Source organism: Labrus bergylta, chromosome 15 (assembly GCF_963930695.1).
Source record: "Labrus bergylta chromosome 15, fLabBer1.1, whole genome shotgun sequence".
Classification (NCBI taxonomy): Eukaryota; Metazoa; Chordata; class Actinopteri; order Labriformes; family Labridae; genus Labrus; species Labrus bergylta.
The window spans coordinates 10,638,832-10,658,890 of NC_089209.1; the positions used below are offsets into that span (position 1 = coordinate 10,638,832).

General features: G+C 38.0%; 1 protein-coding gene across 1 annotated transcript; it reads left to right on the forward strand.

Moving 5' to 3' along the window:
- The first annotated feature begins 5,452 nt into the window (after window positions 1-5,452).
- Window positions 5,453-9,749, forward strand: si:dkey-205h13.2 (cartilage intermediate layer protein 1). The gene is made up of 5 exons (XM_065964116.1): window positions 5,453-5,462; window positions 6,255-6,426; window positions 7,190-7,299; window positions 7,439-7,613; window positions 8,729-9,749. The coding sequence occupies exons 1-5, from the start codon at window positions 5,453-5,455 to the stop codon at window positions 8,826-8,828; spliced, it is 567 nt and encodes a 188-aa protein (XP_065820188.1). The 3' UTR covers window positions 8,829-9,749.
- The last annotated feature ends 10,310 nt before the right edge of the window (window positions 9,750-20,059 follow it).

The following is a 20,059-nucleotide window of genomic DNA, read 5'->3' on the forward strand; positions in this document are numbered from 1 at the left end:
AAGAAATGTAGGAATTAAGTTAATCATTTGAATGAAAACAAGGAATAGTTTAGGGACCTGTTTCAAGTTATAGTTCATAGCTGTCATTTCCATTAGTTGCAAGCTGTATTCATAATTCGGGGCGGCTGTGGCTTGGTTGGTAGAGTCTGTCGTGTCTCAACCAGAAGGTCGGAGGTTTGATATTTGTTTATTTTGACAGGGACCTTGCACAGCATATAAGCTGTACCAGAGTTAGCTATAAGCAAATTTACATCTGTAGTCCCTGAGCAGGAGACAAAGACAACATCTCTGTTAACAAACACAACGTACACTAAAAGCATCTCCTGCAGCAACATGTCCGATATGTCCTTGGGCAAGACGCTTCATAGGCAGCGTATGAGGGGTATGAATAGGGATTAGTTAATTCTGATGGAAACATTAGCAGCCTGCCATCAGTGTGTGAATAGGTGTGAACTGCAGTGTAAAAGCACTTTGAGGAGTCTGAAGACTAGAAAAACATTATATCTGTTTATCATTTACCATAATGCTTAAAATGTAATTTCATCCAAATGTAAAACCTTTTCTCAATTTAAATTGGTTTAACAGCAAATAAAAGTTTGTTTTCATATTGTTAGGTTTCTAATAAACTAATTTTGATATCCGCTTATACAATGGAGTAGAATGGAATGTGTTTTGTGTTACATACAGCCCTGAAGAAATCTTATTTAAATCAAATAGAATCAGTATTTTTTTATCAACAAGGATCACCAGACTTTTGTGTCTGATGGATATCACTTAAGGGTGAAGTCTCTTTTTATTAAAAATATGTGCCTTCATGTTTGCCGGTACAGGGATAAAATCTGGATATGAAACAGGACCTAAAGTGTACTTTCATGCATGCATTCTCATATTTCTATTTGTCTGTTTGAAGAAGCGGCCGTGTCAGTCAATTGCATAAGTGGTTCTTGAACGCTGTGCTTAATTTTATGACCCCCTTAACAGCTCGTTTCATTAGAGGTGAGTGTGGAGCAGGGGAAGGTCACAGATGTGGGTCATGGACCTTACAGCAGACACTCCTCAGTGGACAGTAGCATGAGACTAATTGTACCGTGACAGATGCCGTTTGTAGAAATTAACTTACAAAGAAAAAAACATCCAAATCTGTGTTACCTTTAGAGCAACTTTTAGTTTATTGTTTTGGTTCACTCTAGTGTTGTAGTCAAGACCATAGTAACCGAAACCAAGACATACCTGAGACCAGAGGGCGCCGAGACCAAGACCAAGGCATGTAGGGATCAAGACAGAGTCGAGACCAAGACCAAGGCCGGGCGAGACCGAGACAAGACCAAGGCCATAATTATCACTGAAAAATCTGAATTTTGTGTCCAACGGGCATGTCACTCAACACAGGGAAGGTTGCAGTCGTAACTGGGGGAATAAACAAACTCCAAATTAATTGAAGTTATTTGTCCCCTTAGAAGGGGGCATTTCCCTTCTCATCACAGAAATAAAAGAAAATGGCCTATAAGTGGTGGTCTTGACCGGTCTTGATTTAAAATCCAGAGTACTACAATACTTATTCACTTTCATGGCTCTCTGCAGGGTTGTTTTCAGAATTGTTTGTTTTAAGACATTGACAGTATGTCCTTAGATTACCCAGAGTCATTTGGCTAAAGTGACTCCATGAAGTTACTTTCACTTGTTTGCGTTTCCAATTCAAACATAGCCTAAAACCATTAAGCCATGTCTGAATTTACCTCATACTAGACAAAATGATGACGTGGGTAAAGAGAGTTAAGATAATTTACTGGCAGAGACATGTTATTCTAGCACACATGTGACTGCGGATCAGTAAGCAAAGTGAATCATAACATGCACTAAATCAAACTCTCATTATGCACAAAGACTAACCAACTTAGTAAGACAAGACCACTTTGGCATTTTCCTGAATTTCTTACAATCCTCTAAGTTATCAGGATGAAGATGAACATTTTAAGCTTGTCCTCCTTACTCATTACTCTACTCCATGACCATCGCACTACTTCCTGTATTAATAAGTGCTAAACATTACTGATGAACATCAACCGCGGGTGTTCATTATTTGCGTGTGATGTGATGAGAGAAATGCAGTCTGTAGGTCAATGCAAAGGTCTCATTAAGAGAAAAAGTATGTGTCTGTGTGGGAAAATATGGCCGATGGTCAATTGAAAGTCTTTAGTCAGCTCAGGAGGAGAGAGACTCCATGAGACAAAAAAGAGAGGGGGTGGGGGGGATTTTGGGGGAAAGATTTAGAGAGGAGGTGTGTGTATGTTTGGGGGGGGGGGGGGATTTGTGATAAATGAGCCTACACCAGGCTGTCATTTGTACTTTGGCATCCAGTCCAAAGCACAATTTAGTGTAAAATATAGCAGCGGCTCGTTCAGATGACAAAGTTTAATGGTGATGTATGAACAGACAGAGATGATCCCCAGCTGCTATTGAACAGAGGGAGGTTTCTATTCTTCTCAAAGGGCAATTAATTAGTGTACACTCAGCCACCACAGTGCACGAACAATGAAAAAGGGCGGCCATACTCTTTTTTTTTTTTCTTTTTTACGTATGTCTGACAACAAAATAAGGATGAGAAAGTGTTGCAATTGGTTATGTTAGAGGATTAGAAACACCAGAGAGGGGCCAAACGAGTGCAGAGAGGCTCTGTCTGCAGTATAGAAGAAGCACTTGTGGTAAATATATTTGCAATGCAGCATATTTCTCTCTCTATAATATATATATATATATATATATATATATATATATATGTATGCATTCGTTTGTATTTATGCACTACTGTGAAGAACTTTCTATCAGTGTTGGCGCTGTGTCTTATCTCTTGAAATAAAAACGGGAATTTCCAGCCTGCATGCTGTTATTTTCCTTGTCTAACACCTTCTCTGTATCAGCAGATCCACATATTTAACATAAAGAGTCACTTCTTTACTGATGGTCTGGTTTGCTTTTGAAGACCCTGTAGAGGTATTAGTATTAATTGCAGTCTGTTTCATACCCACCTACAAAATCCTCACAGGAGCTTTAAATATTTATTGAAATCAAGTTTGTGATTATATTTCCGGCATACTTTTAAACTTTTTTCCATGAGAAATAAAACTTGATTTTTTTTTCCAGCCATTTTTTTTTTTTTTATTATACTAGTAAAGGGTTGCATAGATTCAAAATGTCATGTTACAAAATCTAGTTTAAAATTCAAAAAGTGTGTGCTCCATCTGTAACTACTAAAGACTAAGATAATCAATGTATTTTTTTTTTCATATTGGAATTTAGAAACATTTTGAGCAAATGATTTCCAGAGTAGAACCTGGAATCTTTACAAACCAAGTGTATAGTAACCTTTCAAACCAAAAGAGTCGTGATGTTCTTAGGCCCTATATGTTCTGTTACCATGTGACAAATTATCCACCTTATATAACCACAACACAGAGCAGTTTCTAAAATATGCTGCTGGTACTAACTCCCAGGTGCATGCATTAATTCCTATCAGCTGCTTGCACCTGATTCCTCCTTTTATTATTGCAGTGATAGCATGACAGCTGCCTTTTACTGCGAGAGGAAGCCAAATTTCTGCTGGATTATAACACTCGCTGCAGCTGTGCGATTCAGCGCTCACACTGATGTGTATAGAAAAAGAGGTTGCTGCTCCAGCTGTACATTTTCGTTACCATCACAGTCTCAACAGATACACATAGGAGGGTCAAAACTTGTCTAGTTGTCTTGTTAGTTTTGGCTAAGACATCTGATTGAACAAGAGGCATTCAATGAGTACAACAGCAAACAAAGTTGCAAACTATTTGTATTAATGCAGCTAAGGTGTTCAGAAAACTCTTATTTACATTGTAGCAGTCTGTCTTTGGCGTGCCTGAAAAGCAAATGCCACCAAGTCAACTAAAAAAGACTGAGTTCAGGGTGGCATGACAAATGGAAACACACAGGTGAGGGTACAAAATACTAAGAAGCTGGTCTGAGATGTTTTCTATATCTAAACTGTCAAGAGAACATTATGAACTCATCCAGTGTTGTTTATGCAAACACATACATTTTTCTTATTTTATCTCAGCACTTCCTTTTTTTTTTAACCAAGTAAGTTTTGGAGTCAAACGTGTTGAACTGCGATATACGATTCATTTTGTCCTTGAATTTATTGCTTATTTACTTTTTCTTGGGATTTTTAGGATTGTTTTTCATTGATTACAATAACTGCAAATTAAAATCTAACATAACCATTTTTCAGTGAAATATTTAACGTTAAGGCATTATACTTACAGAGTGATATCCCCTGGAAATACATTATAAGAAAGAAATCCCCTCTTCACTGTGTCAGACTACTCACAGTCTTTTGAAGTCTTTATTTTTTAATCATGTTTATTTTGGAGGATTATTCAAATAAAGATATTAGAGTTAAAGAAGCAGGATGGTAAACAGTGCATGAGGATGCAAGATGAAGATAATAAAACTACAAAGTGTAGTTTTCAGCGAGAGCGAGAGAAAAACATTGAACAAAAAAGCTTCTGAAAAGGAGGTGAAAGTAGGAGATTTCTGATTTCCTAATAAAAACAGAACAAACCACACACACACACACACACACACACACACACCTGAGAGCAGCAGGAAACTGGGACCCATTGAACATGATGAAACCAAAATATCCCATCATGTCAGGGTGCTGACATGATGGGATATTTGCAAACAGAGTATGGGCAGTAGTGATCGACTGGAAGCGCTATTGACGTCACACCACTTACAAAAACACTTGTGAAACTTACCAATGAAACAGAAAACAGTGGCTAAGTCTCTTTTGTTTTTGCAGAGTTAGGTAACAAAAAGTATTTTGTTACTGTAGCTTACATTTTTACTAATTCCAAGTATACTCTGATGCAATGTGATGAATGGGATCTATGAGATATCTTGACTGTCTTTTGTCCTTTTAATTTAAAAGGAAAATGTACTTAAAGTTATGATGTGTTACACATACTAATATTATGTATTAATGCTGCTTCCTCCAGATTGAGGCTTAATGTTTTTGTTATCTAATGAGAAAGGCTTTGTTTTCTAAGTCATAGAGAGGTGTTAACCAATCATTCACTTGTGCTCTCGAGATAGATAGTTTCATGCTTTTCCACTTCCAAAGATCTTAATGAATGCTAATTGTGCTTCATGCACCAGCTATGGATTTTTACATTTCAAATAATTAAATGACAATAAATATGTATGATGACAAATATTTGACTCCTCCACAGGTTTAAGGTCTCTCATTACCTTCAATCATGATCGCATTGGTAATGTTTGCTTTTCTTTATTTTACAATTTAAGATTTTTCAAAATGATTCATGTTTAAATGTTTACAGAATCATAGTCTCTATTTTTTCCTGCTTGTATCTTTTCTATTTTTTTCTGATAGTTAAGTGTTGCTGTTGTCATGGGAATGGTTTTGGGTAGGTCCATTTAACTATTTATATGATAATAATACAACTACTAAATAATAAATATACACAGTATGCAACCTTTTTTGACAACAGAAAGCAATCAACAAGCCCTTCCGAGGACAGATGAAGTGGAGCAAACTGCCACAAGCGGTAAGACCCTTCACTGCTTTCAATAAAAAATTTCCCATCAAATGTGCAGTTAAAAAACATAATAAATAAATGTTGAATAATAAAAAATGGAATGACTAAAATGTAAACTAAATTCGAGGTCTATTATGCCATGTTGTGTTTTTGCGATAGCATGGTTTTCCCTCTTAGGTTCTTGCACCAAAACAGTCAAATTAATCAAATGTATCTTTTTTTCCACACAGATGACGACCCTCAAATCCCCGGCTATCCTCTATTAGGTTTATGATTCCTTGATGTGTTGATCCTGAAATTTGATGTACAAGCTGAACTTTTTTGTGGATCAATAAGATAATCTCTGACATCCATTGTTTTCTTTTCTTCTAACTCCAGATGTGAACTACTTTAACACCAAAATCCGTGAGCAAACAACACTTTGAAATACTTCTTAACGTTAACTTTGAACCTATATTTTGTTATATTTTTTATAATTAAGACTTCAGTGAGTAAGCTGGTTATGAAACAAACTGAAATGAATACTGAATGCTTTATGACCTAAAAAAAAAGCAAACAAGATTTTCAGTGAGTCATTTCAAGCTTATCAAAAAAGTGCAATCACAGAACAGTTTTAAATGTCTTGTATCTAACATGCATTGATTAAATGCCTTGGTCCAGAATGCTGGACGGACTGGTTTGATAGAGATGACCCCTGTGACATCGGAGACCATGAAACCCTTAGAGAGCTTCGCAGAGAGAACCCGGGCCGGATCTGCAGAAACCCAACAGACATTGAGGCAAGAACTCAGTCTGGACTCAGCCCGGCTGAAGCAGGGGATGTGATTTCTGTGTACGTATTGTGAGGGTGTGAAACATTTGAATGCGCTTAAATCAGTGATTCATACTGAATTCTGGTGAACTGATTTAACTAGCATGTTGTGCTTGTGTTGGGCACCTATGATAGATGAAATATCACACTAAGCACTTAATGATAGTCTGTTGGTTTTACATGATATGTTTAATGTACAAACACTAAGCAAGATAAATATTATAATAATAATACTGAATATACTTTGAGACTATTATCGATTTTTAAAACATCTTGTGTGTTTTAACAACATGCTAATACAGCTGTACAATGCTAATGCTGAAACTCTCACAATGATAATGGTAATTGATGTTGATCTAAAACAAGTAGAATGTAGAAATCTTTGATTGTGTCAGAACCACATTCTTTCATAATCTTTTAAGTAAAGATCACTATTTGTTTCCTTTCACTTCCTCTCTTTTCCTACTGCACCTCCTTTAGTACACTTTCTGGTTTCTCACTTTCTCCCCTCCCCCTTGATTGGTTATTGTTTGCACTCTGTCAATAATTAATAGATTGAATTCACCTGCCTACTGCTTATTTATTTACATATATATATATTAATATATTTAATTACAGTAATAGTACATTAGTATATTGTTGCTGACAAGGTCTGACATCACATTTGTACCAAAGGTAATTGTAGTTTTTAAAATAGCTGATGAATTCTTATTATAAAAAATTTCAGCAGGTGATACAGAGATTGTATTTTTTCAGTGAGTGTCTCTTTCTGTCTGTTTTTCAGATCCGACACAAATACTGGATTCATCTGCAGAAATAGTGACCAACCTAAAAGGAAGTGTCACGATTATCGTGTCCGTTTCAGCTGCCATCCCCCTTTCTGTGGAATAGAAGGTACTGTTGAAGCGCACTCCACATGTTAGGCTTTAAGCTGCTATTGAAGTGGATTTTCCCTTTGCGTTTGTTGTTTTTAGAGCATAAGCATTCATTTAGACTGGTGCTTCCCACATTTTTCTTCTCTTTCTCCTTTCAGTGTGTTGGACCAAGTGGTATGACCGGGACGATCCCAGTGGGAAAGCGGACTGGGAGGCTCTAAAAGAACTGAGAATGGAGAACCCAGGAGAAATTTGTGATGACCCAGTGTACATCGAGGCTGTTACTGTCGATACAAACACCCCAGCCCTCGAAACTGGGGATATCTTCAGTTTGTAAGTTGCCTTAATGGATAGCATCAAAGTTTACATAAAGTCATTTTACTATCCACCTATCAATCAATAGTTATTCCCAACATTAACACCTCTTTCACAAAGTTTCCTAGTCATTAACATGCAGCGCCTGGAGTCACTGCTTAAGCAGTAAATGAAAACTTTGTAGATGCGCATTTACATTAGATGAAATTTTAATGAGCCCCATGAGGGAGCTGGATAATAGGCACATAATGTCTGAAAGTAGCTGAGCCTTACTTTGCTCTACTGCTAACAGCTTTGACGGGCAAAATACCCTCTTTGTGTTCTGAGGAGTAAGACACAAGAATAGCCCTACTTGTTGCTAATCAATATTTATGTTTATCTTATTTTTGATATGAGGCATTTCAGATACAAAGACCTGTCATGATAATATGAGATTATATTGTATTTTATTTTGTATTTAACCTAAAAACTCTTACAATACCTAGATAATCATCTTTATCATTTTAATCCAATTAAAACTGATCTCCACACATTGGCAGTGAACACTGTTTGTTTACTCCAGTTAAAATATATCTAAACTAAAACTATAAAAGACTGAGCAAACTAACATAACCTTTTGGTTGTAGACATTCTAAGCTTATGAAGAATTTGAAGGTACTCCAAGAAATGACATTCAATGAGCAAATATTCCAGTGTAGTGAGTGTATTGTATTGCAGAAGGAACTATCTTAATGCCATAAAAAGCATATCTAAGAAAGTTTTTTTTAATAGTGGGAAACAAAAAAGTGTAGTACAAATTCATTGTGGAGCGTGAAGAAATAATCAGGGAGTGTGAAAAATAGTTGCGCATGGTTTTTAGCCAGTTATTCAATGGTAACATTTTTAATGGTTAAATGGTTCATATAAACATTATGCTAAATTGGGTACAGATTATCTGCATACAATGCATAGATACCTCCCAATACATCACAATAACCAAAAATACTAACATAGGTTTGGCAGAACATTTGAATTGGACAATTCAGGAGGTTAAACCATGATTTATGTATCTTATCAAAAAAAAGGTCTTTCCTTTAAACATGGTCATTTGCTGTCATTTTGCTTATTTTCTATCTGCCTGACATCATTTTCAGCTACAGTCCAACGAAGGGGTTCGGTTGCGTCAATTCTGAGCAGCACTATGCACAGTGCTGGGACTACAAGGTTCGGTTTGGATGCTGTTGTGGTGATTAAGCCTGGACTCCACAGAGGAGAAAGGAAGAAATACAAGTTCTTATTGTTGAAATGATTTTCTCTGATTTTTCTGTCCTTTTATAAATTGTTTTTTTTTTCCAGAGTAAAGAATAATGATTGGACATTTTCACAGCAGACATTTTGGAAAGCAAAACTGATAATAAGTCAGGAGTCCAACCATGATACTGTGACTGTAAGGGCTATAGATTATGAGCCTGTATGATTAGTGGACATAACTGTGTCACCAATACGTTTTGTGGGCTACTATGTTGAACGTTTTTGCTTTGGCTGCAGCCATATTGTTTTTGAAGAAATGAGAAGCTGGAGAAGAGTAGAAGGTTAAGAAACTCTGAGTAAGAAGCTAATGCTAGCTTGGTTAGCAATCCTTGATTTAGGTTAGCCTGATTGGGATGCACATTTTTGGCTATCTTAAAAAACAGGTTTTTAATAAAATGTACGTATCAAGAAATTAACTGATGATTCTTTAAAGCTTGTTTTAGTACAACTGAACACAATTCAACCATAATTGAACATTCAACAAATTCGACCATAATTTACATCATGCCTTATTAAGCTAGAATTTTAACATTAGAAAATCAAGTGTATACCAAAGTTATGAATCAAATGAGCATGTGGTTTATTTTCACATTAACTGTCGTACATTTTTACTTTTTTTCTTAATCCATGGAGTGGCCATCTGCTCACCATGAAAAATAATTTAAGTTAAAGGCAGTTCTGCATTTGCAAAGTCAACTTTTTATAACAGGTTTTAGCAAACAGAAATACATGGCAGCTAACGAAATTCATTTCATAATCAATGTTATCAATCACACCTGGGGAGATGCTTTTCTCTCTGCTTAAAATGTCTGCTGTGGAAAAACAGTCCTATTCATGCTTTATCAGTTTGTCTTTTTTTTTTTTTTTTTTACTGATCAAGAAATTATTGTCCTGTATGACTATTATAGTAAATCAACAGCAATTAAACTACTAGCAGAAATCCCTTTTGTCATCAAGTTCCATCATAACCACTTCACCAAGCTTATTAGATTGTTCAAATGGGATGATTTACATGAAGATACAATTTAGTGTAATGCAGAGTTGTGTATTTTCAGATGGTGGGATAATTGATGGCTTCTCTGCCCTAAATCACAACTCTGCAATGTTTGCCTCAAAGTCAGTGTTCCTGATGTTAGCCTGCACCCACCCACACTCCTGCAAACCCCCGAAGCACACAGGCACACTTATAGCTACAGCACTCACAGTGAGGGGATGCAGAGAGATACAAGGTGATTCCAGCTAAACCTACCCTGTCAACTTCTCCTCAGGAGATGAGCACTCGTGATAGGTGCTGCAGAGAAACTCTGCAGTGCATTGTACAGAATTCAAAGTGAGGTTGGAAAACTTTCTCATGCATTGTCTGCTATTCACACGGTAGACATTTTCTGACTTCATGCTCTGGGTTGTGAGCTCAAATTCTGTTATAATAATGCTCGGCTGTCTACATTTTAAATTGGGTAAACAAGGGTATCTACTGACATTCTCAATAACAAACTAAGACAATTAATAAGCCATGTGGAAATATAAAGTGGTTATTATAGACCATAACTAAAGTTGAAAGAAAAACCTAAATATTTAGATTATATAAATGTATACTATTCAACGTTAGCAACTGTTCAACAACAGCCAATGCTAACATTAAACCAATTCATAGTCAGCGAATATGACATCAGCCAGGAAGTAAATTCCTAGCTAAGATTACGTTAGCAAATATATAAACTCCTAGCTAACCTTAATTTAGCAAAGTAGTACATTCCCTGTTAACAATTCATAAGCTAGAAATAAATTCCTAGCTTACAAGGGATACACTTCTGAGATAACATAACTTCCTAGCTCAGAAGTTCCCAAACTTTTCAACCCACGACCCCCAAAATAATGGTGATAGCAACTGGGGACCCCCCATTGTCCCTGGAGGTGGTTAAAACATGTAATGTTGCAAACAGCCGGGCACACTATTAGGTCCAAATACTGGCATTAGAAGAGCACAAAATAACACAACAGACCAAACAGAAGCACTGGAAGCAGAACAAACCTAATCTCTTGAACTAATTTTCCCAATAATGGATAGGATAGGCTATTTTACATATTTTATATGCATTTGGAAAAAATCTCGTGACCCCCCTCCCAGTGTCCCGTGACCCCCCAGGGGGTCCCGATCCCCACTTTGGAAACCACTCTCTTAGCTAACAAAACCTAGACAAAGGAATGTACACCTTTCCTGTTGAATTGTGTTATACTGCCATTTTTGACCCATTGGCTACTGTTTGACAACAGCTAATGCTAGCATTAAACCACGTCCTAGCCAGCTAGCAGGCTATCAGCAAATACGCAAATTCCTAGCTGACATTACATTAGCAAATTAATTCATCTCAATTTAATCCAAGATACCCTGAATTTATGTGACGAAAACAACTCATCCTTACACAAATGTTTACAGTAATTGAGCTTCCAAACAGCATGGCGAGAAATGACCACGGTGAATATGGTCGATTGGAAAACCTAGTGTTCCTTCAGTTGTTTGCAAACCCCTTAATCAGTATTTCTGCTGCTTCAATTTTGTTTTTTTATTATTTTGCCTCAAGAAGGCTGACCGTATAAAGCATGTCTGACCTCCAGTAGGACTTTGTTGGAGAAGGGGAATTGTGACAATAATACAAGAGAAAGAAGGAGAGAGTGAATTTAATGCAATCTGGTGAATGTCACTTTCTAAAGATAAAACTTAAGAGGAGAAACTCTGATGGTGAAATCTAATGAAATGAAATCTTCCTTCCTGAAGTGTTGAAGCTTTACAACATTATGGTGTCCCATTCTCTTCCATTAATCTCCCAATATTCCATGGCTGTGAAGGCCTATTTATAGAACGGGGGATGATTAAGTGGTGAAGCACTGTGCCACAAAGGGACCCAGCTCATTTTCTTTTTCCATCCTTTCTCTTCCTTACTCATTCTCTTCTTACTTCCCTTCCCCTCCCCCCTTTGTCTTTATCTTTTTCACACCATCTTCTCACTTTTCCTCCTATAAGCACACACAGTATTTCACACACCAACCTCCTTTCTGTACATAGTTTAGTTGTCGGTTCAATTACGTAAGACTCAAGAGGGTAAGGATAAGCAGCTCAATTTCATTTTTTTTTCTAGTAAGCGTTTGACAAAAGGGTTTATGGAAGTGTTAATTGTTATGAGACTTCCCAAGGAAGAGTGACAGCTTTAACAAGAGAGGGTAAATCCATCCTGCTTGTTTTCATGGCTTGGATCAAGAGTGAAGGGTGTCCAGAAGAGGGGAACATGCACACATATAGATACAACGTCTACCTGCAATTGCAGGTGTCCTTAAATGGAAGTAGAGCACAGCGCATGAACAACAGGGTTACGCTCATTTTCATATGTACAGACATGATTAATGGGGGAGAAGTAAGGAGAGGAGAGGAAAGAAGATGACTGACCTCACCAGAGCTCAAGACCGGCCTTGTTTCATCACCTCCAGAGCTGGGAGGGCATAAATGAGATCAAACCCCTTCTTTATGTTTCCACGCCAACGCTCTATCTGCTGGTCCACATCCAGATTTCTTCTTCCTGGGTTTTACAGGGGCTTAGGTGGCAACATCTTTCCTGCAGGGTGGATTTGGTACAGGGGCTTACTGTAAATGCTAAGGACCTTTTGTTACAAGTATTTGTCTATTAAAAACCCCTCTGAGGATTTGTGCAAGGGAGAGAAACCACTGGAAGTGATTCAAAAGAATGGAAACTTGAATACATTAGAATTAGCATTGTGTCTGTTGGAAAAAAGCAGAAAGGTGTCTGCATACAAGAGGGAGTGGGATTGTTTTGAAATCAACAGAGAGTTTATGCAACCATTATGCAATAAATGTGATCGTTTTTTAGTATAAGAGTTTTGGATTGAAAGTGGCATATGTGCTTAAACCTCCTCTGAACAATCAGTGCTTGACAAATTGGTCTCACTGTTTAGAATTCTGTTTATCAGTTCAATATATTTTCGTACCACTGCAGTCTTGGCAGCTCATGAAAAACACTCCAGCTGTAGCAGGCACAGTCTGTGTACCTTGAGTTATTTTTAATAAATCCCTAAACAGGCAATTTCATAATTCCCAAATCCATGCGTCAAATGCTATTTATTCTAAAGACACAAATTTATCACATTTATGATGGTATGAATTTAATTCATGCTGAATTATGTGTAAATGAATAACTCAACCTCCATCACTCCACTCTGTGGGTAGTGAAACAGCAACTTTGTATCCCTCTCACCAAAGCAATATGAGCCTGAAAAGCTATTAGAGCATGACTCCTGTGAGATGAACAAGACAAAAGCGTTATGCCTGTACCTTTCCGGAAGGTGAGAACAATACCGGGCTATTTTCACTCTGACAAGCCATATTAGTCGTGCCAGCTTTTTGCCTGCCGGCAGCTCCTGTGTGATAGCTGTCTGGGACATTTTGTTTCCAGTCACAGTAGCTGATCCCTTGATTGAAAACATTGAATGCTGAGAGGGTGTTATCCCTGTTTGGAGTTTCTGATCCTGGTTTCTGAGGCGACTGCTGGGCCCTCTCATCCCCCGCTGCAACAGTTGATCCCTGGATCTTTGAGGGAACAGAATGGATTCCATTACTGAGATGGAAGCCGAAAAAGGCTGGAGGATGCGTGTGCTTGCTCCAACTCCTGACTTCCAAGGTAGTCTTAAGTTTTTCAGGTGTGTTATTGTATGTACCTTTTTGAAATGAAAAAGTTAAGGAACTCTTTTACAACTTTTCCTTTTATCTTCGGGAATGGAAACTCTTCGTAGTGGTCACGAGTAACTTAAATGTTGGCAAAAGTCTTGAATAATGTAAAGCCTGTGTAAAGGATGTGAAGATAGCCACGATCATCGACGGTCTGTAGACTGCTTTTTATAAAGGTTCAGTTTCAGAGTCACCCAAGTTATACATTTTATACATCTTACAAATCTTGATCATGTCAACACTTCCAAATAGATCATCAACTAAAAACAAAGACACTTAAAAACCCATAGCGACATCAGGACATATTTTAAGTTCAACATGTTTATTAAATAGCTTGGGCAAAACAGCTATTTTTAGCATTATGCAACTTCTTAGCGAATATTACTGTTAGCTTGGGAGGGGCAGACCGCTACAATACCTCTTGAAAGTGTTTTAAGATTTGATATAGGGCTTAAACAGACTTTATAAATGTTAGAATTTCACCCGTTCCTTGCTAACATTTCTGTTAGCTAGGAATTCAAGCATTACCTCTCGTATCATAGCCTACACACCACGGCAGGGTTATGTTAGCATACAGACATTTCCTAGCTAATGATGATATTAGCTGGGAGATGGCTGAATACTATATGAGCTATCTGATTAAGATGCTATTTGTCTAGCTGTTGGCTTGACTGTAGCTACGGGGTTACAATTGTGTTGTTTTAACTTGAAAAATAGCTAGCCTAATTGTCCCAACAGATTTTCCCTGCTCATGCTTCTCTCGGTCAGCATCAATTTATAAACAGGGAATGACAACAAATGTCAGATTCTGGAAGGTCAACTTACAACAAAAGACATAACACTACAACATTTCAACTGCATACGTTCCCATTATTAGTGTGATTTCATGGGAAACTGGTCGTTGTTTGAATATGGTGAAGTAGACTTTTTTTCCAACCAGTGATGTCGCCGCTTGCTCGTAATCAGGAAAAAAAAATAGGTTTAAGGCAGTTCTGCATTGGCTCAACCAATATGATACTTCCACTGCTTATATACAATCTATGCTTTTAACATCAGAGTCTCTGTAGAGGTCCTATATGCCTGCATCACCTCTGATGTGTCGACAAAGGTCTAGTTTCATATGGCTTGTTAATGTGTAATTACGATAGTGCCATTCTTTTGTCAATGGTCTGTAAAATGGTGAGAATTAGATCAAGCTCTAATGAGTAACTAATGAGCACCATGAGAGCCTATTATCAAAGCCTCAGAAGAACACAAATCAACCGTGTGTGTCTTTTTCTCTATTTACACTTCAACGTCTGGCCCTCCTCTTGCTCTTTCTTAGCGACACCGAGGATGAAGATGTCTCAGCGGAAAGATAACTTTATTGGATTCTTTCCTGTACCAGAATATAAAGCTTTGTGAGTTCCTCTCTCATCCTCCAGTTTCTTTCTCTGCTAGAAAAGCCTTGGCACGGACACGTCCAACGGGGAGAGTCACTTTTTGCAAGCGTAGCCAAGATTTCTATTTGATGGCCAAAATATGAAGCCAGACAGATGCATCTGTCCACATTCTGTCTATTTCTCTCTCTCTCTCTCTCTCTCTCACACACACACACACACACAAACATGCATGCACACACAGGGGGCTGTTTCCTCGTCTCTCACACGGAGAAATGCCCTGTAAGGACGTCCTTATCCTGCAAACCAGACTCTGCTGGATGCTCTGTAATAACAACTCCAGCCGTTCACCATCCAATCAGTCTGACTTTCTGCAGTGTATGAATATGTGCACGGGTGTTTGTATATTTGTTTGTGTGTCTCTGTCTTTGTGAAATATGTATGATTTTTTTCCCTAAGATCTGAAACCACAAAGCCGAGAAAAGCCTTTATTTTTCTGACAAGAACACAAACATTAACAGCTCATTCAAAATAAAGTACTTTTTACATTGATTTAGATTTATTTGTGTTGCCATGTGATTAAGAGGGTGATTTGCGTTTGAAAAACTCAGAGAAACATACATAAAATGAAGAAACAAAAGAGAAGTATTTGAGTGATATACTTAGCACGTGAACAAAATGGATTGTAGCGTAGGAGAAATTTAAGGAGTTTAATTAAGGACAGAATTTCTTCAAGGCAGAAACTGGGTCAGCTTTGCCATCCAATGAAAATGTTGATACCGGCTCCATCTGTAAAGTATTCACACCCATCTGTCAAGCCTTTGTTACTTAAAATGAAGGGCTTTAATTTTCAATTTCATCGCAGTCCAAATTTACATACAGCAAAATGAATATAAAATTATTTAAAGTACATACTCCTAATGGCACCCAAACAGTTTTCTTTTCTCTTTTTTTTTTTTTGCTATTTGAGCTCTCTGCATTGCTACTGCGGCCTTCAAATGGAACTCCTTAAGTCATGAAGAATTGCACAGGATGGGCTTGTCGTTCAAGCGATAACCGAATAGGAACCGTTGCTAGGCAACTGCACCGTGGACGCCAAAAGATTGCTTGTTCTCCTCTTGACTAAAGAAAGGTTGTTGTTACACTGATTTTAAAGGTTGCAATTTAGCCAACTTTTTCACCAAATGTTTTATAAAATTACAAAGAAAAATGACTAAATGTAACTAAACCAAGTCCATGGGCTCCGCCATTCCTGAAAATGTCATCAAACCCATCACAACTAAAAGCTAGTAGTTACGCCTGTTTCTGTAAAATATAGCCTACTCCTTGAAAAAAAAAAAATGTATTCGTAAAGATAGGTTAGCTCATATATTTCCAGCATAGCGTTACACAACTTCACTGTGAGCGCAGGTCTAATCAGACACAGTCTCAGTGGAAACACCTGTGCTTTTCAATAGAAATATGACCCACAGCAAACATTCATCAGACCTGTCATATAGCAAGAAAAGCACAGGCGGAACTAAGAACATTAACAATGGTTCAGTTCTGTTAAATGTCCCAGTAAGTCATGAAGCAGCTACCAGAGTCCTGGCTGGAGCTGCCAATCTAAATTGTATTGAGATCAGGCTTACACCTGCCCTTTTCTAACTGGGACTTCTAAAAGTTTTCTGTGAGCAAAGGTCGAAATGGTATCTTTACAACAGAAGGGAAGCTAATGTCCTGGCAATCACTTATTTTGATTATTATTAACATGCATAACTGCCATAAAGTTGCACTAACATGACTGGATAATACCAAAATACACTAACTCCAAAGCATATAAATGAATAAAATAATTTCATCAGTCATTAATAAAACATCTTGATTGTCAGACTCAGAGAGGATGTATGTATAAAAGAAAAGAAAACTTTAAACATATAAACAAGCAGTGTCTTTCCTGGAGATAACTTCACTGCTGTCTGCTTGGTAAGTTAATAATAATTTTGCTAACTCTAATAACCACTGCAGTTCCATTCATATTTACAGTCTATGGTTTTACGTCGCTGGTTCAAAACGTTAGCTTGTGCGAGCTTGAATATCAAAGAGTTACATCTATTTACCTGTGCTGCATGAGATAGATTTTTAATTTTGATAAGAAAGTTTTCCCTGATATATGTTATGCTTATGTACAGTTTGTATTAAGTCATTCTTGTGTTGCAAGTTGTGGCCATTACCTTAAGCAAGAACAATTTAGTTTTTATTGGGTAATTGTTGAAATGATACTTTATCGCATGGATACATTTTGTTGCTCCATAATGCACCAACAAAGTTTGACTTTTTAGTAGCCTTCTTGATTTAGGCAAATTTAATCATTACTGTAATGTTCAGCATGATACTAGTTGATTTAATGTAATTTCACAAACATTATGGTACATTTAAAGTGGTGGAATTAATTTAGATACTTGCTACTGCTACTTACTAAATTTCAAAGTCACTTTTTCAGCAGTATTTTTTGAAGATAATTGTCACAACAAAGTCAGTAGCCCATAAGTAGCATAAGAGTGCCTGATTGCTGTATGGGGGGATTTGCAGGCATCCGTCAGCACTAACAGGAAGTGACAGTGTGCAGAGAGGTCCTAATTACTGTCTCACTTGACTAATTGTTGTCTCTGAAGAATGTATTCCCTATGAGGGTCCCAAGGGTCTCATTGACAGCATTGCTCAAGACATACAGGCCAATGCCGATTTAGGCATGTTGCAATGTTCAAAGGCACCCCTGAAGCTAAGCCACAAGTGGGAAATATTGGGCTCAAAAACTGCCATGATTGCTGGCTCAAGTGAAGCATGCTCACTAAAATGAAAGGGTTGCAGTGTAGCTGCGAAAAACAGGTTTGCATGTTTTGGATGTGTGAGTACTGGAGGGGAAAATGTGTTTGTGTTTGTGTAGCACTCCTCTTCAACTTGCCAAAATGTTTAGACCTCCTTAGCTAAAGTCATCCTGACACAATGGGCTGATGAAGTGAGAGCATTGTTGGCTTTCCGCTTTCCAACCATGTTAAAATAAACTTGTAGCATTCAGGATAATGCTGTGGAGATGAGGGCGAGTGAAGCTGAATGAATGTTGTCTCTTTCAGGGTCTTACCATTCAAAGTGCATCAGCTTCTCGTTTCCATGGTTTCCCTCCCTGTGCCAATGCTATCTTTCCAGCATTCTGCCTGCGAGAGGGAGTGAGGGGGAGAGAAAGAGAGAAACACAGAGAGAGAGCGAGAGAACGACAGAAGGCTTTTAGCAGTGGTTATCTCTCCTTTGCATAAAGTCCCCTTTGCATTACCCAGTGCATGAATGGGCGTCTGAATAAACACACCAACCAGCTCATGTAGAAGCCTCCATGGGTTACAAGCGAGTGGGTGTGTATAAAGTAATCTAATTTGTGGTCTGCTTCAAAATGACACGGTTTGATCATGGGTGGAGAAAAAAAAGAGTCTCCCAAATGGTATTTTCGTATTAGTCACAACAAGCGGAAGGAGCAGGAGTCATTTTAACATCATAATGAGACGATTCAACATTCCCATCGTCTTGCCTTTGTAATTGGTTTACACACAAACACTTATCGTACCCTCACTTGCTTAAGGGGGAAAGTTTGTTAAAGTGTGACTTGTAATTGGCAATCAAGATAACTGCAAAACAAGTATGAACTACAGATAGTTACAGGGTTGGATAACTGATTCTTTTGTCCTATTTGTGCAGGCGCAGCCATACAATTTAGACTATTAAGATTCATGTTGGAAATCAAGTCAAGCCTTAATTCTATTCCCCAAATTAAATTGTGCACAGAGTGAAGGGGCACCTGAGGACTTTCCTAAGCGCAGTACTCTAGTACGGGGCACAGAGGGCGCTGTGACTTTAAGAGGAACCCCTACGTGCCTGTCAGTGGATGTCTTCTCCCTGAGCTCAATAAGCATTCCTTTCATGCTGTGTGTGGAGCTCTGCTGACTTATGCGAAGCCCTGAATTTCTCCATAATTATGCTAATGGTCCAGATGGTAGCATGATGAGTGCCATTCTCTTTGATATTCTCGCACTGCTGCAGAGCACTTGTGTTGCAGACCCACGCAAACTGACACACGTTCAAAGTCAGTGTTCACACCACGTAGCACTTGATCCTGTGTAATTGCTTTGTGTTTCTCTTTAGCTGACACAAGCCCCCTCTTCACTATTAAATGCATTTGCTTTTATTTTTGAAGGGGAATTTGACAGATGCATTTTTGTATAATGGAGTACTACTCCAGCCAACGAGAGGTTAGATGTTATGAACCTTTGTTTATCCACACATATAGTTAACATTCCCCTATTCTGCTGTCTATGAAAAACCTTTATTTAACCTGGTTTTTCCAATGAGATCAGATATCTTTTTTTACAAGGGGGGGGAAAACAAAGTTTCCACTAGCAAATATTAAGTAGTTAAAAAAATAATAATGCATAACACACATTGCATGCAGTAATTACACATTAAACAAAAGTATATAAAACTCACCAAAAATTGCATTTCAAATACACATTAGCCATATTAAATTATTGTAGTGATGTTATTTTCCAGTAGTTTTACACCACACACACCCATACACACACACCCACACACACACACACACACACACACACACACAGGCCAGCCATTCACACTTGAGTCACACAATGACTGTGTTCATTCAGGCTTTTGGACTCCGGTAGCGCAGATCAAAGAGCTCCTTTCACATCCCTGTTGGGATTAAATAGCGCCTCCACCCTCCTGGGGGCGGGAGGCAGCTCCACTGTACCTGCAGCTCCAGCTGATGCACCGGCCCATGAGAGCTGCTGTTCATTGGGGGCAGACGCTGATAAGGTGCACGTAGTGTAAAATCAATAGCGTGCAGGCCCACGCAACGGCAGCAGATATCCATCTTCTCAGTTGAAATGCATCCGTACGATACTGCCTCATTTGAACCTGCTAATCAGATAGAAAGGTGATAGGCTTACATACATCCTCCAGAGATAGGATATTCACTCTCTTTTTACCGTGACATGTGGAGCTCCCTTTGTGTGTGT

Bases quoted from the DNA above. Each gene is read 5' to 3' on its own strand.
- si:dkey-205h13.2 (XM_065964116.1), top strand. The intron at 6,427-7,189 runs GTACGTATTGTG...TCTGTTTTTCAG, and splicing joins GCAGGGGATGTGATTTCTGT to ATCCGACACAAATACTGGAT. The intron at 7,300-7,438 runs GTACTGTTGAAG...TTCTCCTTTCAG, and splicing joins CCCTTTCTGTGGAATAGAAG to TGTGTTGGACCAAGTGGTAT.